Source organism: Octopus bimaculoides, chromosome 10 (assembly GCF_001194135.2).
Source record: "Octopus bimaculoides isolate UCB-OBI-ISO-001 chromosome 10, ASM119413v2, whole genome shotgun sequence".
NCBI classification, from domain to species: Eukaryota; Metazoa; Mollusca; class Cephalopoda; order Octopoda; family Octopodidae; genus Octopus; species Octopus bimaculoides.
Genome location: NC_068990.1, coordinates 45,208,236 through 45,224,521, shown reverse-complemented (window position 1 = coordinate 45,224,521; position 16,286 = coordinate 45,208,236). Strand labels below are relative to the sequence as shown.

General features: G+C 36.3%; 1 protein-coding gene across 2 annotated transcripts in view; it reads right to left on the bottom strand.

Annotated features, from left to right (window-relative positions):
- The window catches only part of LOC106867843 (tuberin), a 133,558-nt gene that overhangs the window by 43,909 nt on the left and 73,363 nt on the right, over nucleotides 1–16,286 (bottom strand). For both annotated transcript variants that reach the window (XM_014912876.2, XM_014912877.2), the window contains exons 9-19: nucleotides 16,090–16,163; nucleotides 14,187–14,313; nucleotides 12,514–12,657; nucleotides 11,148–11,291; nucleotides 10,473–10,576; nucleotides 8,390–8,471; nucleotides 7,418–7,564; nucleotides 5,550–5,675; nucleotides 4,710–4,832; nucleotides 3,860–3,972; nucleotides 2,178–2,310 (exon numbers count right to left, since the gene is read on the bottom strand). In XM_014912876.2, the coding sequence (XP_014768362.1) occupies nucleotides 2,178–2,310; nucleotides 3,860–3,972; nucleotides 4,710–4,832; nucleotides 5,550–5,675; nucleotides 7,418–7,564; nucleotides 8,390–8,471; nucleotides 10,473–10,576; nucleotides 11,148–11,291; nucleotides 12,514–12,657; nucleotides 14,187–14,313; nucleotides 16,090–16,163 (1,317 nt within the window). The remainder of the gene's footprint in view (nucleotides 1–2,177; nucleotides 2,311–3,859; nucleotides 3,973–4,709; nucleotides 4,833–5,549; nucleotides 5,676–7,417; nucleotides 7,565–8,389; nucleotides 8,472–10,472; nucleotides 10,577–11,147; nucleotides 11,292–12,513; nucleotides 12,658–14,186; nucleotides 14,314–16,089; nucleotides 16,164–16,286) is intronic.

Below are 16,286 nucleotides of genomic sequence, written 5' to 3'. Positions count from 1 at the left end.
TGGTTCATCTGGGAGATGAACTTGCAGTCTCACTATTGCAGGTGTTCTTTCATAAACTGAAAATCCTAAAATGGATGCAATTGCTTTGGATGGTCCAATATACCTACCCGTTAGATATTGATTAATTTCATTCTCATTGTTTATTTGAGCAGCAGCTTGGTCATTTCCTTTCAGAGAGTACTTGATGATGTACTTAACTGACCTCACTGAGAGAACGATTTCAACGTTGCAGTGACACTTGAATGCTCTTAAAAGAGTTTCATTATAAAGTACAATCCATTTGTTGTTTGTTTTCCCATTCTTATGAGATTCAACTCCTCCCATTGCAACTGATCTTTGTCTACAAAGAGTTAGTCTCTCTGTCTATTTTTCTGCCTTTTGATAAAGATTAATATTTTATTTTAAATAAAATAATTTTCTCCTTTAAGAAAAAAAGCAAGTACCCATGATCCAAAAATATCTCATAAAAATATAGGGAAAATTTCTTTCTTTCAGTCAACAGGACTCGAAAGTTGTATCAATGATTAAGGAAAAAAAAAAAAAAGAAAGTAAGGGAAAAGGACAGACAGTAGTAGCCACCGATGACTCTTTGAAGTGTCGACATTTTCAATTTCATTTTTTTTTTTTTTTCTTAAAGGGGAAAATTACCATTTTATTTGTAATCTTTATCATCTTAATCAAATGGCAGGAAAACAAACTTTGAGTTTTAGTATTATATATATATACATGCAACAAAACCTCTCTAAACTAGAATGGTATATATTATATGAATTCAACCAGTGGGCAGTCAATGGCAAATTGGTAAAATAATGCACAAAATACTCCACAGCTCTATGTTCTAAACAAACCTGGAGCTGACTTTGCCTCTTGGTTCCTTGGTGTTGGTAATATAAATACCAATCAACTTAATTGACTATTCCACACACTGAATTTTACATCTTTCTATCAGTGTTAGAGCTTATTAAATAGATTAAAGCAAATTTGCAACTGCACCTTCATATTGATCACAGTACTTATTTACAAATTCCTATTTATTAAATGGTTAAATTATATTTTGATGTGAAGAAATGCACTGTTTTACAAAACTACACTACTCAAACACATGTATGTATATATGCATGTACATATATGATGGGGCTTAAGGTGTAACATTCATGATTGCAAGATCATACTTCTGATTCCCAGACCAGGTGGTACATTGTGTTCTAGAGCAAATCACTTCACTTCCACATTGCTCCATGATTGCTTCAACACCTGATATGTAGGTGTACACACAAAGTCAATTTGATGGAGGAAGTGAGCTAATGTACAGCACAAGCATTTGACTCCTGTGAACAAAATCATCTGTGCAGACAGTTCAACAAGAAATGTGGAACCATCATTTGTTGTCTTTGACAGGAGACCACAATGTATGCATGACTTGCTTCTGCATCGTTCCAATTCATCAAATTCTGCTCACAAGATCAACTTGAGGCTATAGTAGAGACACTTGCCCAAACTATCAGATAGTGAGACCAGAACTTAATCATTTGGTTGAGAAGCAAACTTACACATGTCATGGCCATACCTGTGCCTACTTTACATGCAATAAAATTTAAAGAAATGACTTCTTCAAAGATTTCCTCAGTTATAAAATTGTTTTAATTGTTTTAATGTGGAAATCGAATATATCTGCTCACAATTTCATTACCTTTAACTATTGAAAGCAGTTTCATTTACTAGTCTATCTTTTGCTGAAAACAGTGTCATGTTTGAGATATGTCAATTTTATTGAGGCAACACAACTTGCAGAAAATAGATTCTATATTTTAGTAGATATTTAATATAATTTGTGGAATAACCATGAAATTTAATTTTGCAGTTAAAGTGTTTAAAATGTTTGATATAAACAAAAATACTACTAAAATACACATGATTATATATGTAACTTGGTGACCAAAATTTTAAGAAAACTCCATAAAATCATAAACATTTTTGAAAAAAAAAAAGAACAAGGATTTTTTTTGTTGTTATTTATGAAGTAAGTATAATAATATCTTTTTCACTCAATTATTTCAAAGATGGTATTCATTTAAAATAAATTAAAGAAAAAAAAAAAACAAAACAAAAAAAAAACTGGTAAATGATTTTGGTTTTAGGGTTCATTAATAATTGAAGTAAATGTAAACATTACTTACATGCTTCAGACAATCACTAAAAAGTAGCAGGGTTTGTGAAAAATCAATAACAGATACTGAATTCTGAACAGATAATGCTGAAGCTTGGTGGGTGGGTGTTGCAGGTGGGCTTCGATTTATCCCATACTGTTGGCTGGAAACAGAAATGAAAGATAGTGTTGCTTTTAAGAAACTAAAATATATTAAATATTGATTTCAAAATTTTGGCACAAGGCCAGCAATTCCAAGGGAGGGCATTATTTTATCAACTGGCACTATTTTATCAACCCTTAAAGAATGAAAGGCAAAGTTGACCTTGGTGGAATTTGAACTCAGAATGTAAAGACAGATGAAATGCTGCAAAGCATTTTGCCTAGTATGCTAACAATTCTGCCAGTTTGCTGCCTTGAAGATATACTAAATATTAACTTCAAATTCTGGTGTTGTCTATATGGCTTTAATTACCAAGTACAATTAATCTTGCATTAAAACACATTTGAAACAACTGCATCAATAACACTATATTTATGACTGCAAAAACTGTTTGTTTATTAAGTCCATATTAACATACTTAGTTCCAGGAGTATTAAAAAAATATCAAATTAAAAATATGTGGCAAGGAAAGGTGAACATTAGCTCAATAGCTAATATTCATCCATCCATCTTCTACACCCAATATTCCTGGGAAGGTCATGGAGGTAGAATACTCAGACAGCTCCTCCATAGGGTCCAATCCGAAGCAGCCATCATTAGACTTTCCAACTGGATTCCCAAGTGTGACAAACTGAGACTAAAGATATTAAACAACCATTTATTTAGGTCTGCCTGCCAGATTTTGTGGATCAAATATGAATACTGGCATGCTGCCAGGCATAAATAAGACCACCAAAAATTTCAATATGGAAAGGATTTGACAGAACAACCAAAGCGCATCTTCTGTTGCATAATTTAACAAGGGACACATTTAGATTTTAGGTGGAGGAGTCCATTTGAAAAATACACTGCAGCCTCCACCAAATGCCAGTACAACCAGCAATAAGCCAGCAACTTGTTCTGGGAGGTATGTGGTGAGAACATAAAGGATGTCTCTCAGAACCCCAAAGTGGGTTCCAGAGGCAACAACTGTGAAATGACTAGTATCATTTTAATAATTTCTCAAGTACAGGAGACATATCTTTTTAATGTCAATTTTAGTCTTATTAGATTTCCTAAATAAGACAAAGCCTTCACTGTACTTGCTAAAGAACTGATGAAAGAATCACTAAATACACAATTAGTATATTTAAAAAATATATAGACGCAGATATGACTGTGTAGTTAACAAGCTCACTTTACAACTATATGATTTTGGGATTTAGTCCCAGTGTGAGGCACCTAAGGCAAATGTCTTCTATTATAGCCCTGGGCTGACCAATGCCTTGTGAGCGGATTTGATAGATAAATACCGAAAGAAATCCTTCAGGTATATGTGTGTGTGTGTGTGTCTATGTGTATTTCTGTTTCCTTGCCTTGATATTTGTAAGCGAGTATCACTGTCATGCAAGTGGTGTCCTTTGTTTCCAATCTTCCCTGAAAACATGTCTAGCCATGGAAATATTACCTTACTTGGAAACAGGGAAGAAAATTTGCTTCAACAAATTCTGTCTGACTCATTATATCATAGAAAAGTGGACATAAAAAAAAAATGTTACGAGAAAACTTACTTTATTTTACAAAGCAGATGTGGACTATAAGAAACTTTTCTGCTGTCTGGTGTTTCTGCCAGCCCTATTTGGTATTTACTGTTGCAGCGTAATAACAGAAGACATTCAATTATCTGTAATGATAAATATAAAAGTCAATACTTCGTAAGTGTTTGCTTGTTGATAAATGTTGATTATTGCAATTTTATATAAATATTGTATATGTGTGTTATGTGCCTGTAACAGTGTTGTTTAAATGAGTGCATACTTATGAATATAGCTAGAGTATGAGTGTGATTGTACATGCAAACACTGAAGGAATGATGAGAAAAAATATTTCAAGATCAAGTATCTTTAATATGAAGGTGGAATTACTTCAAATAATTTAACTTATGAACCAAAAAAAAAATATATACCCATATACACCTTATATATACACACGGTCCCCATGCCGGTGGCACATAAAAAGCACCATCCGAACGTGGCTGATGCCAGTGCCACCTTGACTGGCTCCCATACCGGTGGCATGTAAAAAGCACCATCCGATCACGGTCAATACCAGCCACCTCTGGCCCCTGTGCCAGTAGCACGCAAAAAAGGCATCCACTACACTCTCAGAGTGGTTGGCGTTAGGAAAGACATCCAGCTGTAGAAATACTGCCCGATCAGACTGGAACCTGGTGCAGCCTCCTGGCTTCCCAGACCCCAGTCAAACCGTCCAACCCATGTCAGCATGGAAAGCAGACATTAATCGATGATGATGATGAAAATATATATACAGATATACACACAGAATTTATATAACTGTGGTAATAAATATTATTTACTAATTAATGATGCCATTAGATTAATTAATTTGACATATACTTACACTACATCGGATTTCACCACCAGTTGTGACCAATAAAGGGTGAGAGTACTGGAACGATGCATACTGTACTAATAAATTATATATACAAAGGCAACAGCTACCTGGTGGACTGAGAATTTTAGCCTGGAAAATAAGAAAAGTCAACAAATTTAAGAAATGATTCTATATTGTGAATTTAGGATGGATACGGTTAAATGTACTTAAGAAATATTTGTTTTAATTATAAGAAGAACATTTACAACCGAACTACTTTTCAAGAGGTATATTCTCCAAACATTTTCAGGTATGGTATCATCATTATTTAACAATCAGTTCTCCATGTTTGCATAAGTTAAAAAGAATTTGTTAAGGTAGATTTCCTATGCTTGATACTCTTCCTGCTGCCAACTCTCACTTGTTTCCAAGCAAAGTAACATTTCTGATGTCCAGACATATTTCATCCTGGAAGACTGGAAACAAACATCACCTGTATGATGGTGAAGCTCATTTACAACCATCACAAGATATTAAGACATTGGAACATGCAGACATACACACACACACACACACAATGGGTTTCTTTTGGTATCTGTCTATCAAATTCACTCATAAGACTTTGGTCAACTTGAAGCTAAAGTAAAAGACACTTGCCCTAGATGTTGCACAGTAGGACTGAAACTGAGACCACATGGTTGGGAAGCAAGCTTCTTAAACACAGCTATGAATGTGAGACCATGAGTAGTAAGCTAATACTGTTGCACACATGATAAAAATAATAATTTAATATTTTTCATGTGCACACACACACACGTGCCTACACACAGACTGTAGTGCAGGTTTTAAGAAAAATTTTGTTCTTACCTTAAAAGTGTCCACCATAGCTTTCACAAGTTCTCGTGTGTCTCCCACCAAAGGGTCATTTAAATGGTGCTTGACGTTCTGTCCCTCAATTGATTGTAACCACAACTGCACAGGTTTCTTTATTACCTGCAATAATTAATTCATAGGGTAATTAAAAAAATAGCAATATTAACTGGCTTGGCAATCAGAATTAAGTAAATACATGATTACAAACAGAAAAAAACTCATTTAAATGCATGGGAATCATGTAGCTTTTCTACAAGAACTTGTTCTGCTCCACCCTCCTCGCATCCAATACTTTGACCCCTCATCCCAAAGCATAAAATTGACCCCACTCCCTCAGGATTTGTAATCTTGTGAACTACATGGCAACATTGACAGTGCTGGTGGCATGAAAAATGCACATAGGACACTCCAGTAAAGTGGTTGGCATTAGAAAAGGCATCCAGCTATAGACACCATGCCCAAAGCAGACATTGGAACATGATGCAGTCCTTGGCCTCATTGGATCCTGTCAACCCATCCAACTGATACCTGCATGGATCATCGTCATCATTATCATCTTTTATTACCTGCTTTCCATGCTGGCATAGGTTAGATGGTTTGACCAGAACTGGTAAGCTACAGAGCTGCACCAAGTTCCAGTCTGGTTTGGCATGGTTTCTACTGCTGGATGCCCTTCCTAACACCAACCACTCCAAGAGTATAATGGGTGCGTTTTACATTCCACCAGCACGGGTGCTTTTATGTGCCACCAGCACAGATGCCAGTTACGTGATACCAGCATCAGCCACGACTACGATTTCACTTAGCTTGATGAGCCTTCTTAAGCACAGCATATCACCAAGGTCTCAGTCACTTGTCATTGCCTCCATGAGGTCCAACATTCAAAGATCATGCTTCACCACCTTGTCCCATGTCTTCCTAGGTCTATCTCTTTCACAGGTTCCCTCCACAGTTAGAGATTGGCCCTTCTTTACACAGCTGTCCTCTTCAGCCACAACTACGATTTCACTTGACTTGACAGGTCTCCTCAAATGATGATGACAAATGGTGAGAGTAGTGACGGGCAGAATCCTTAGAGTGTCAGACAAAATGTCTTGTATTATTTCTTCTGATTCTTTATTTTCTAGGTTCAAATCCTGCCACGGTCAAGGTCAACTGTACCTTTCATTTTTTTTCTTTTAGTGGTGGTGGTGATAGTGGAGAGAAATTAAATAAAGTACCAGTCATGTACTAGGGTTGCTGGTATTGACTAGATCCCTTCCCCTCAAAACTGCTACATTTGTGCCTAAATTCGAAACAATTATTTAATTTACTAATAATGGTTTCTTATTTTCAAAATGTTCCAAATATGTCAAGGGGATGTTAAACTAATTTGAAAAGCATGGCATGTACAACAACATCAGCAATAGCTATGAGACACTTCTTCTATGGCTGGGTACCCTTACTTGTATCCAAGTAAGGTACTTTATCCCCTTGCTCTTTCAAACAACAAACTACTCAATGACTAGACATGCTTTACCAGCAGATGTAAACAATGACAATACCTAATATAGTGATGTTGTTTTTATACAGCACATAAGATAGAGGAAAAGAAAGAAAGAGGGAGAGATAGAAAGAAAAAAGGAAAAAAGAGGAAAAGGGAGAGGGAGAAGAAACATTATGGCTAAAATTTTAGTGTATTTGTAGCTACTTTTCTTTGTTTGCAAGGAATGGATGACACTTGTTCATTTTTATGTCCACTTTTTAATGCAAGCATAGATTAGATGAATTAATTGAGGCCTTGTTTTTACAGCTGGATGCCTTCCTGTTATTAACCATTTTATGTTTTTTGAATTTGTACAGTAGAAATAAGTGTAACTTACCCTATAAATTATTTCCAGTAAGTATTTATGATGCCGGCTGTAAGGAACAATACTTAACAAGAGTTCAGCGCCAGCTTTACGCACAGCAGAATCTGGGTCAGTTTCCAAACGATGAAGAAATGTGCTCACAATTTCCACAAGTTTATCCTAAATCAAAGAGAAATAATAAGAGAATAACTAAATTATCAAAGAACACTTTGAATTTATCAACAGAAAATTCAGAGAGCGCTAGAGTTAAATTTCTGACAAAACTCCGATCATAAGCCTATGGTCCATAAGTCTATGGTCAGTTTTTTTTGTGTTTTTTTCCTTTTTTATCTTGACTAACCATTCCATTATTTCTCTTAAGGCACTAAGTTGACAGAATTGTTAGCACACCAGACACAAATGGTTAGTGGCATTTCTTCCAGTTTTATGTTCAGAGTTAAAATTTTGTCGAGGTCAACTTAACCTTTCATTCTTTTGAGATTGATAAAATAAGTACCAGTTGAGTACTAGGGTCTATGTCATCAACTAGCTCCATTCCCCACAAAAGTTCAGGCCTTGTGCCTATAGGAGAAAGAATTGTATTTCTAACACTCTTAGAGAAAAGTATAAATGATGAGCATAGTGTCCAACATTATATATAAATCTTTTTGCCTACATTGATAGCTTTATTATTTAGTTATAGTTGTTTAGCTGATCAAGTAAATCTATGATTAATCATGACCATCCTACATAGCAGTCAAACACAGTTGTTAAAACTAAATTACTTTTTGTGTTCATTTTTTTTAAAGATAAAAAATGTGATCTGAGGCAGATTTCACTGCTATTTTTAGTGGGCCAAGCAACCATATAGAAATTTCTTCTTCAGTTCACAGCAGTAATAGAAAATCAAACAGATTTTGTTTTTCAATCTTAAAACTGTTTAACAATTGAATTAAAAGTTCTTGAGAGAAGAGGAAGGAAAGAGAGAGAGAAACTAACACCTACTTCATACATTTGACGATTGACTGATAACACATTGGAGAGGACTTCAAGTGCCTTTATTCTGATTTCTGTACGGATTTCATGGCTGAAATATAAGTTTCAAAAATTAAAATTACCTTATTAAAACTAATAATTTATGTGCAAAGTTAAACATAAGTCTGAAAAACAGGCTAAACATTAAAGGTATTAACCAATGAGTGGAATAAAGATAACTGCACTGGTTTGGGAATGTTTAGCCCCAGGGTAACTCCTGTTCAAGCTGCTCTTTAGATTAAAGGCATCCCAGCTGCGACTATCCCCATCTATTTAGTGGTATCCAGGACAACATTATCTAATGGCATGATGTGGTTTGGAGGAGATTCAGCTGCCTTTTCTATAGAAATCAAAATAACTTATAGATGCTCCCTCATGGTTCGTGGGGTGGTGGACATGTAATGCGAATACTAAGTGGAAAAAGCATCAGGAGTGTCTGTAGAAAGGTAATCTGTTGGAGTGGTAAATCACTCGAGGAGGACTTAAGAAATGATCAGGGCAGATCGAAGAATGCTATGATTTACAAATGAAAAGATGTGCAATTCAAACAAATGGCGATATGAGGTTGTTGATGTTTAGCCATCAGGTCTATCCTGATCTAGCTAATCTAAGACCACAGATTTGACCTTTCCAGCTTTGACCACTCCATTTTATTTTCAGATACAATGTATCCAGGACTACATTATCCAATATGTTCGTCTTTAGACAGTAAAGTGTCATCTGAGAGTAATTTGGCTGCTATTTATAGGAGGTCGAGTGACCATGAAGAAGGTCCTTCATTGAGTTTGTGGCAAATGTTTGCAACAGCTTTCTATTATCAGCATTTCCAAAATATATGGCTGGTCCTACTGTGTGAGTAGTCTAACAGCTGGTTGTTCAGCTGTCATATGTTGAAGCTGATAGGCAAAGTCTTATATATATCATCATCATCATTGTTTAACGTCCGCTTTCCATGCTAGCATGGGTTGGACGATTTGATTGAGGACTGGTGAACCGGATGGCTATACCAGGCTCCAATCTGATTTTGCAGAGTTTCTACAGCTGGATGCCCTTCATATATACATATATATATATATATATATATATATATATATATATACATGAGTTGCACTTGTTTAGTTTAATTTTACTTATTTCTTTTATAGTAAAGTATAGTCCCACGCATGCTAGCATGGAAGGCATATGTTAAATGATGATGATGACGGTGGTGATGGTGATGATGACAATGATGAAAGTAAGTAAAGACCCCGTGTTTTTTCATGTTGGGATAGCTTGATGGGTCTGATGAGTCTGCAATACCTGTCATGTCTCTGCAAGCCAAGAGGGAAGCCAAATGCTGATAATAGAAAATTGTTGCAGACATTTGTCATAAACTCAATAACCAACATACCACAGGATTTTCTATTAGGGTTCCCCATTTCTTGGGTTAGTAGCTTTTGCTACCACCTTGGTAGACAAACTAGAAATTTTTAAGTCCTCATGCACACACACACCACCACTAATACCACCACCACCACCACTACCATCATCATCCTCCTCCTCATCATCATCATTTAAAGTCTGCCTATCATGCTTTTCTGAGTTCATCTGCCTTTTGACAAATCTTGCAACCTACTCACCAAGGAAGCTTGGTGGTGTTGCTAGTTTAAATTAACCCAAGTTCTTAACTTACTCTAAATTTACAAAAACTGGTATAATCATTGTCATCATCATCATCAAACATCTGTATTCCATACCGGCATAGGTTGGATGGTTTGACAGGATCCAACAGGCTAGAAGACTCACTGAGCTTCAATGTCTGTTTTGACATGGGTTTTATGGCCTGATACCATTCCCAACAACAATCACTTCACAGTGTGTACTGAGTGCTTTTTTCATATCACTAGCACTAGTGAGATCACCAAGTAACTTGCAAGACAAGGCCCTTGATTGAGGTGAGGAAGTGCAGTATTGAGGGAGGTGGCTTTGGGCCAGGTGTTGAGAGATAAGAGTATGATAGAAGGGTAGGAACAGGTGTCTCGCTGTAGAAATACATGGCTTAAAAAAAAAATACCTAAAATATTTCTCTAAAAGTTGCTGAAGGTTTTCTATCCAATTCTCTTCTCCAGGATGTAAACTTTCAGCTGTATGATCTATCAAAGATATTACAGATGCTGCCTGCAAGAAAATGGATACCAATGATTAGATTTGAAAGAATAAAGATTTTTTGGGAACTGTAAAAAAACAACTTTTATAACAATTCTATAAGATTCTACAACAATGTACAAGAATTAAGAACATTACTAAAAACAACATTTATTTTAAAAAATAAATCTTAATTCTTTTAGAACTTTTACTGACTTCAGACATTTGACTACAGTCGTGCTGGAACACTGCCTTCAAAGATTTGACTGGAACTTACTTTAACCAGAACATAACCAAAGTTTCACAAGCTGATTCTGTTACCCTACTTCAATATAGATACACACACACACACACACACACACAAACAGACAATGAGCTGCTGCATAGTGTACTCTGAAAATTTAACTTATAAGCTTGTGGTTTTGATTCAAGGCAGTAGTAAGATTCATTCCCAAGGTGCTATGCAGCGAGATTGAACCCGAAACCATGTGATTGTAAAGTATTTTTTTTTACCACACAGCAATGCTTTGATTCTATAACAAATTGTCAGCAATAACAACATTGTAAAAGAAATTACTGATTTATTTTCAAAGAAGCAACTTACAGGTCTTTTTGTTGCACAAGATTCTATAATACAAAATAACTTAGTCGTAGAGCCACTGTAAAGTCGATGTAGTTGAAGAGTTTCGATATCTGTCAAAATACTGTGTAAGCTTTCTTCCATTGACACTTGGCTTGGCGGAGACCACTGAAAAAGAAATAAAATTAATGCAATTTGCCAACATCATCATCAGCTTTCTATGTCCAATTTCTATGCCAGCAAGGGTTGGATGGCTGGACAAGATCTGATGTGCTGTAGAGCTGCATTGAGCTCCATTGTCAGCTTTGGCATAGCTTCTAAGGCTGAATGCTCTTCTTAATGCCAGCCACTTTACTGTGTGTGGTGGATGCTTCTTTCGCATTGCTGGCATCAGTGAGGTTGTCAAGTAACTTGCAAGGCAAGAAAAGAAAAGAAAAGAACAGGAAGGAGAGGAAAAGAAAAAGCTGTAGAAACAATGCCAAAGCAGACACTGGAGGACAATGCAGCTCATTGTATCCTATCAAACCATGCAACCTATGCCAGATAGATATGAGAGAATCAAAGTCTCACATATAGGTAATTTATAAATAACACACACTCATACACACACAAACAAAAAAAGGGTAAAGACTCCCTTCCGTCATGAATGACCATGGAATGCACCTAGAGAGTTGCCCTCTGAGACACAAGTCTGGGCTAGTTTGTTTATGGAAGACCAGCAGTCACCCATGCATACCAGCCTCCTCTCTCTATGCCATCGATATTATCCAAAAGAAAGGCAAAGGCTGATTCAACTTGGCACCAATGACATTGCAACTCATTTTTATAGCTGAGTGAACTGGAGCAATGTGAAAATAAAGTGTTTTGCTCAAGAACACAACACGGAGCTCAGTCTGGAAATCAAACTTACTACCTCATGACTGTGAGTCTAACACTAACCACTGAGCCATGTGCATTCACACACACACACACACACATATATGTGATGTGTGTATATATATCATCATTTAATGTCCACTTTTCTGTGCTTGCATGGATTGGAGAGAGTTTATTGAGGAAGTAGTTTTATGACCAAATACCCTTCCTGTCTACCAAATCTACTCATAAGGCTTTTGTCAGCCCAGGGCCTTAGTATAAGAGGCTAGCCCAAAGTGCCATGCAGTGGGACTGAACCCAAAACCACATGGTTCAGAAGCCAACTTCTTAATCATACAGCCATGCTTGTGCTTATAGTAGCCATGTTTGCACCTATAGCCATGTCTACATCTATACAATAAAACAGAAAAGCATCTCAATATATTTGACACAAGAGAAACATGGTAGGCTTATACATTTAACAAGAATGGAAGCTACTTCAAATGCGAACAATAAATCAGAGTTAAATACTTACTTCAGGGTTTTTCAACAATGTACTTAAAATATCCAAAACTATATCCCATCCAGCATAGGTCAATATTTGACCATATCTCTTCACCAAATGACCAAGACTAAGAGTGACTTCAAATGCTACTAGTTGACTTCCACAATCTAGTACCTGCAAGAAAAGAAGACAAAACAATAGAAATAGTAATTACATTGGCTAAGTTAGCTAAACTTAGAATTTATTCCAAACACACACATACACACACACCAGAGGTATGTAGTCACTGCATGATATTAATATATTTCTCTACACTATATCATATGTTTTTTTTTTTTTCCACAGCTAGTATGGGTTGTACAGGGATGTATTTGAGGTAGTATCTATGATTGGATGCCTTTCCAGTCACCAACACTTACTTTTTTTTTTTAAATAAGGGATTTTTTTTTTTATTATTCCACTGGTCTTTGAAAGTACAGAACAACCAGTAGTGATATCAACAAGGAACATAAACAAAATATCACCATTTGGCTCAGATAGTGACAAGTGAAGCCATGAAATGTGTGGATACATACACACTCGTATATACCTTCTTAACTAGACATACTTGTACGGTCAAAACAGCACAGGTATGACTGTGAGGATAAGAAGTGTGCTTCCCAACCACATGGTTTCAGATTCAGTCTCACCATGTAACACATCAAGCAAGTGTTTTCTAGTTATAGCTCCAAGTCAATCAAAGTCTTGTGAGAGATGTGGTAGAGCAGAACTAAAAGAAGCTCATTATGTGTGCACATGCACATTCACATTGTTTGTATACATATGTGCTTCTCTGAAAATCACAAGTTACAAGTGAGGAGATTTCCCCTTTTTCTGACAATAGATCATCCACACTGGCTTTGTGCCTTCAAAGAGGTGTGAAAGATCCCTTACTGGATCAAAGAGGGGGATCTGGCTGTAAACCAATGCCTTGATAATATATTTGTCTAACCCATGCTGGTATGGTAAAGAGATGTAGAATGACAAATGAATATAAACAGCAGGCTTCGATACAGTTTTCATCTAGCAATTCCACTCACAAGACTTTAGTCAGCAAGTAGGTTTTAGTAGAATACACTTTCTTCTTGACAAGATACTACACAGGGGTATTAAACATAAATTAATGTGATTCTGAAATGAAATTCTTTACCAGGAGCCATGCTGCCTCTATATAGTTCAAGTTTTCCATTCTATTCATAATTACTGTAGGTATTGTGATTTAAACAAATAATACCTATAGTATTCAGTATACAAGTTGAATTTTTCAAACCAAAATTTACAGCCAAAAAAGGTAAGTTAATGAATACACCAAGATGTCTTTGGAGGATCAAAATTCCATGTAAAATGCAGCAGGATTTGTAAAAATAGTGACAATGTTTGAATGTTTACACTATATATTACATCAAATTGTATGCTGGAAAATACAGTATTCCAACAATCAAAGTGTACTATTAAGAAACACATATATACACTTTCATGCTTACAAACATACAAATACACATGGACGTACAAGTGCACATTGATGACCTTGTATTCACATATGCATGCAAAAATGAGCATATCTATGTACATCTACACATCTTTGTGCATGCATATATATATGCACACACACACACTTAAGGAACACAAGAAAAAGAAATTACTAAAAGTAGTAATAGCAGTACCTGTCTAAAAGAAGGTAACACAGATGATGGTGGCTGACTGAGACTTGTCACTTTCTTTGACCCCCAGAGAGCCATACCCAAATAATAGACAGCTGCTCGAAGCACTTGCTCATCGATGGGGTGGTTTCTGTTGAGAAGAGAAAAAAATAGATGTATTTTAGATTTTATTTATTTAAATATTAATTTTTGCTTTTAAAAACTTTTTTTTAATTGGTCTTTACTTATTGGACTGTGACCAAACTATGTTAGTGTCCCCTTAAAGGATATTAGTCAATAACATTACATCCTCGCCACTACAAGTACTAATCTGGGTACTTATTTCATTGGTCTCTACTTAGTAATGGCACATGGTGTAGTGGTTAGTGTGTTGCACTAATGATTACAAGATCATGGTTTCAATTCTAAGACTAGGTGATGCATTGTGTTCTTGAGCAAAACACTGCATCTTACATTGCTCTGTGATCACTTTGACATCTGATGTGTGGCACACCGTGCACCTGTACAGGTAATGTCAGTTTGATGGCAGGAGTGAGCTTATGTGCAGCATAAACATTTATTCTTTTATTTGTTTCAGTCATCTGACTGCAGCCATGCTGGAGCACCACCTGTAGTCAAACAAATCGACCCCAGGACTAATTCTTTGTAAGCCTAGTACTTATTCTATTGGTCTCTTTTGCCAAACTGCTAAGTTACAGGGACGTAAACACACCAATATCAGTTGTCAAGTGATGGTAGGGGCACAGACACACGTGCACACACACACAACGGGCTTCTTTCAGTTTCCGTCTACCAAATCCACTCACAAGGCTTTGGTCAGCCCTAGGCTATAGTAGAAAACACTTGCCCAAGGTGCCATGCAGTGGGACTGAACCTGGAACCATGTGGTTGGTAAGCAAGCTGCTTATCACACAGCCACTCATGAACCTATTTGATCACAATAAACAGATCATCAGTGCAAGTTGCTCAGCAAGAAATTGTTAAATCCTCATCTGTCATCAACAGGAAAGTCCACAACTGATCAAACATCTACATACTGGATTACTTTCTTTTAGGGACGTAATCACCACCAGGCATCTCAGCTCAATGTACTGACTATGATGTTTAGTCTGAGGTCAGATTTGATCAAGCAGACCTATGATCCTAGACAGTCCAACCATGACCACACTGACTTTTCTATATGTATAACTCAGGACCACATTATCCTACGTGTCCCTTTATTTAAAAAAAGATGCTGGGGTGCAATTTGAAGGATATTATATGGTTATTATTACTAGCAGATTGACTGACAGTCTCCTGTTAGCTTTGTGATCTGCAGTTATCCAGGATGGGCATTGACAGCTTCAGTTTCATCAGTTTGGGAAGGAAAGCAAAAGTCCGGGGACACTACCTATTCCTCACCCGATTAAAATATTTCAAAAAAGGTATAGATAAATTGATAGAGAGGGGGGGAGAGAGGGAGAGAGAGAGACCTAAACTATACATATGCAGTTGAACTCATCACTACAATCGAACAGAACACTTCTACCTTAACAGTGCCCTAACCACCCACACCACTGCTAGCAGTTGTAAACAATACCTTATTATGGCATATCTTTTTACACACTTATTGACCCATTTCAGTATCAAATGTATTGGCCATGGACACAGTAAAGTGACAGGATACATATAAACCCTTTCATCAATGGCCAAACATTTCAACACCCCATTCACTGTGACTGCAGCTGTCAAATAATTTAATTAATTAATTAATCAATCAATTAATGAGGAAAAGAAGAAAGAAAAGAAGGAAATAAAGAAAAAAGTAGGAGAGAAGAAAGAAGGAAGGAAAAAAGTAAAAGAGAAAGGATGGGATAAAGGAAGCAGAACATTATTTAAAAAAAAAAAAAACGGATTAGCTACTAACTTTTCTTCCAGCAGACAACACATAATGTGAATTACATGATGGCCAAGATGTGTACTTAGCAACTTCCTCATCACCTGCAGAAAAGAAAGAACATTCATCAAGTCATTTTACATCCATCAGAGATAATAATGGTTTCAAATTTCAGCACAAAGCCAGCAAGTTCAGGGAGCGGGTAAGTCAATTACATCAAACCCAGT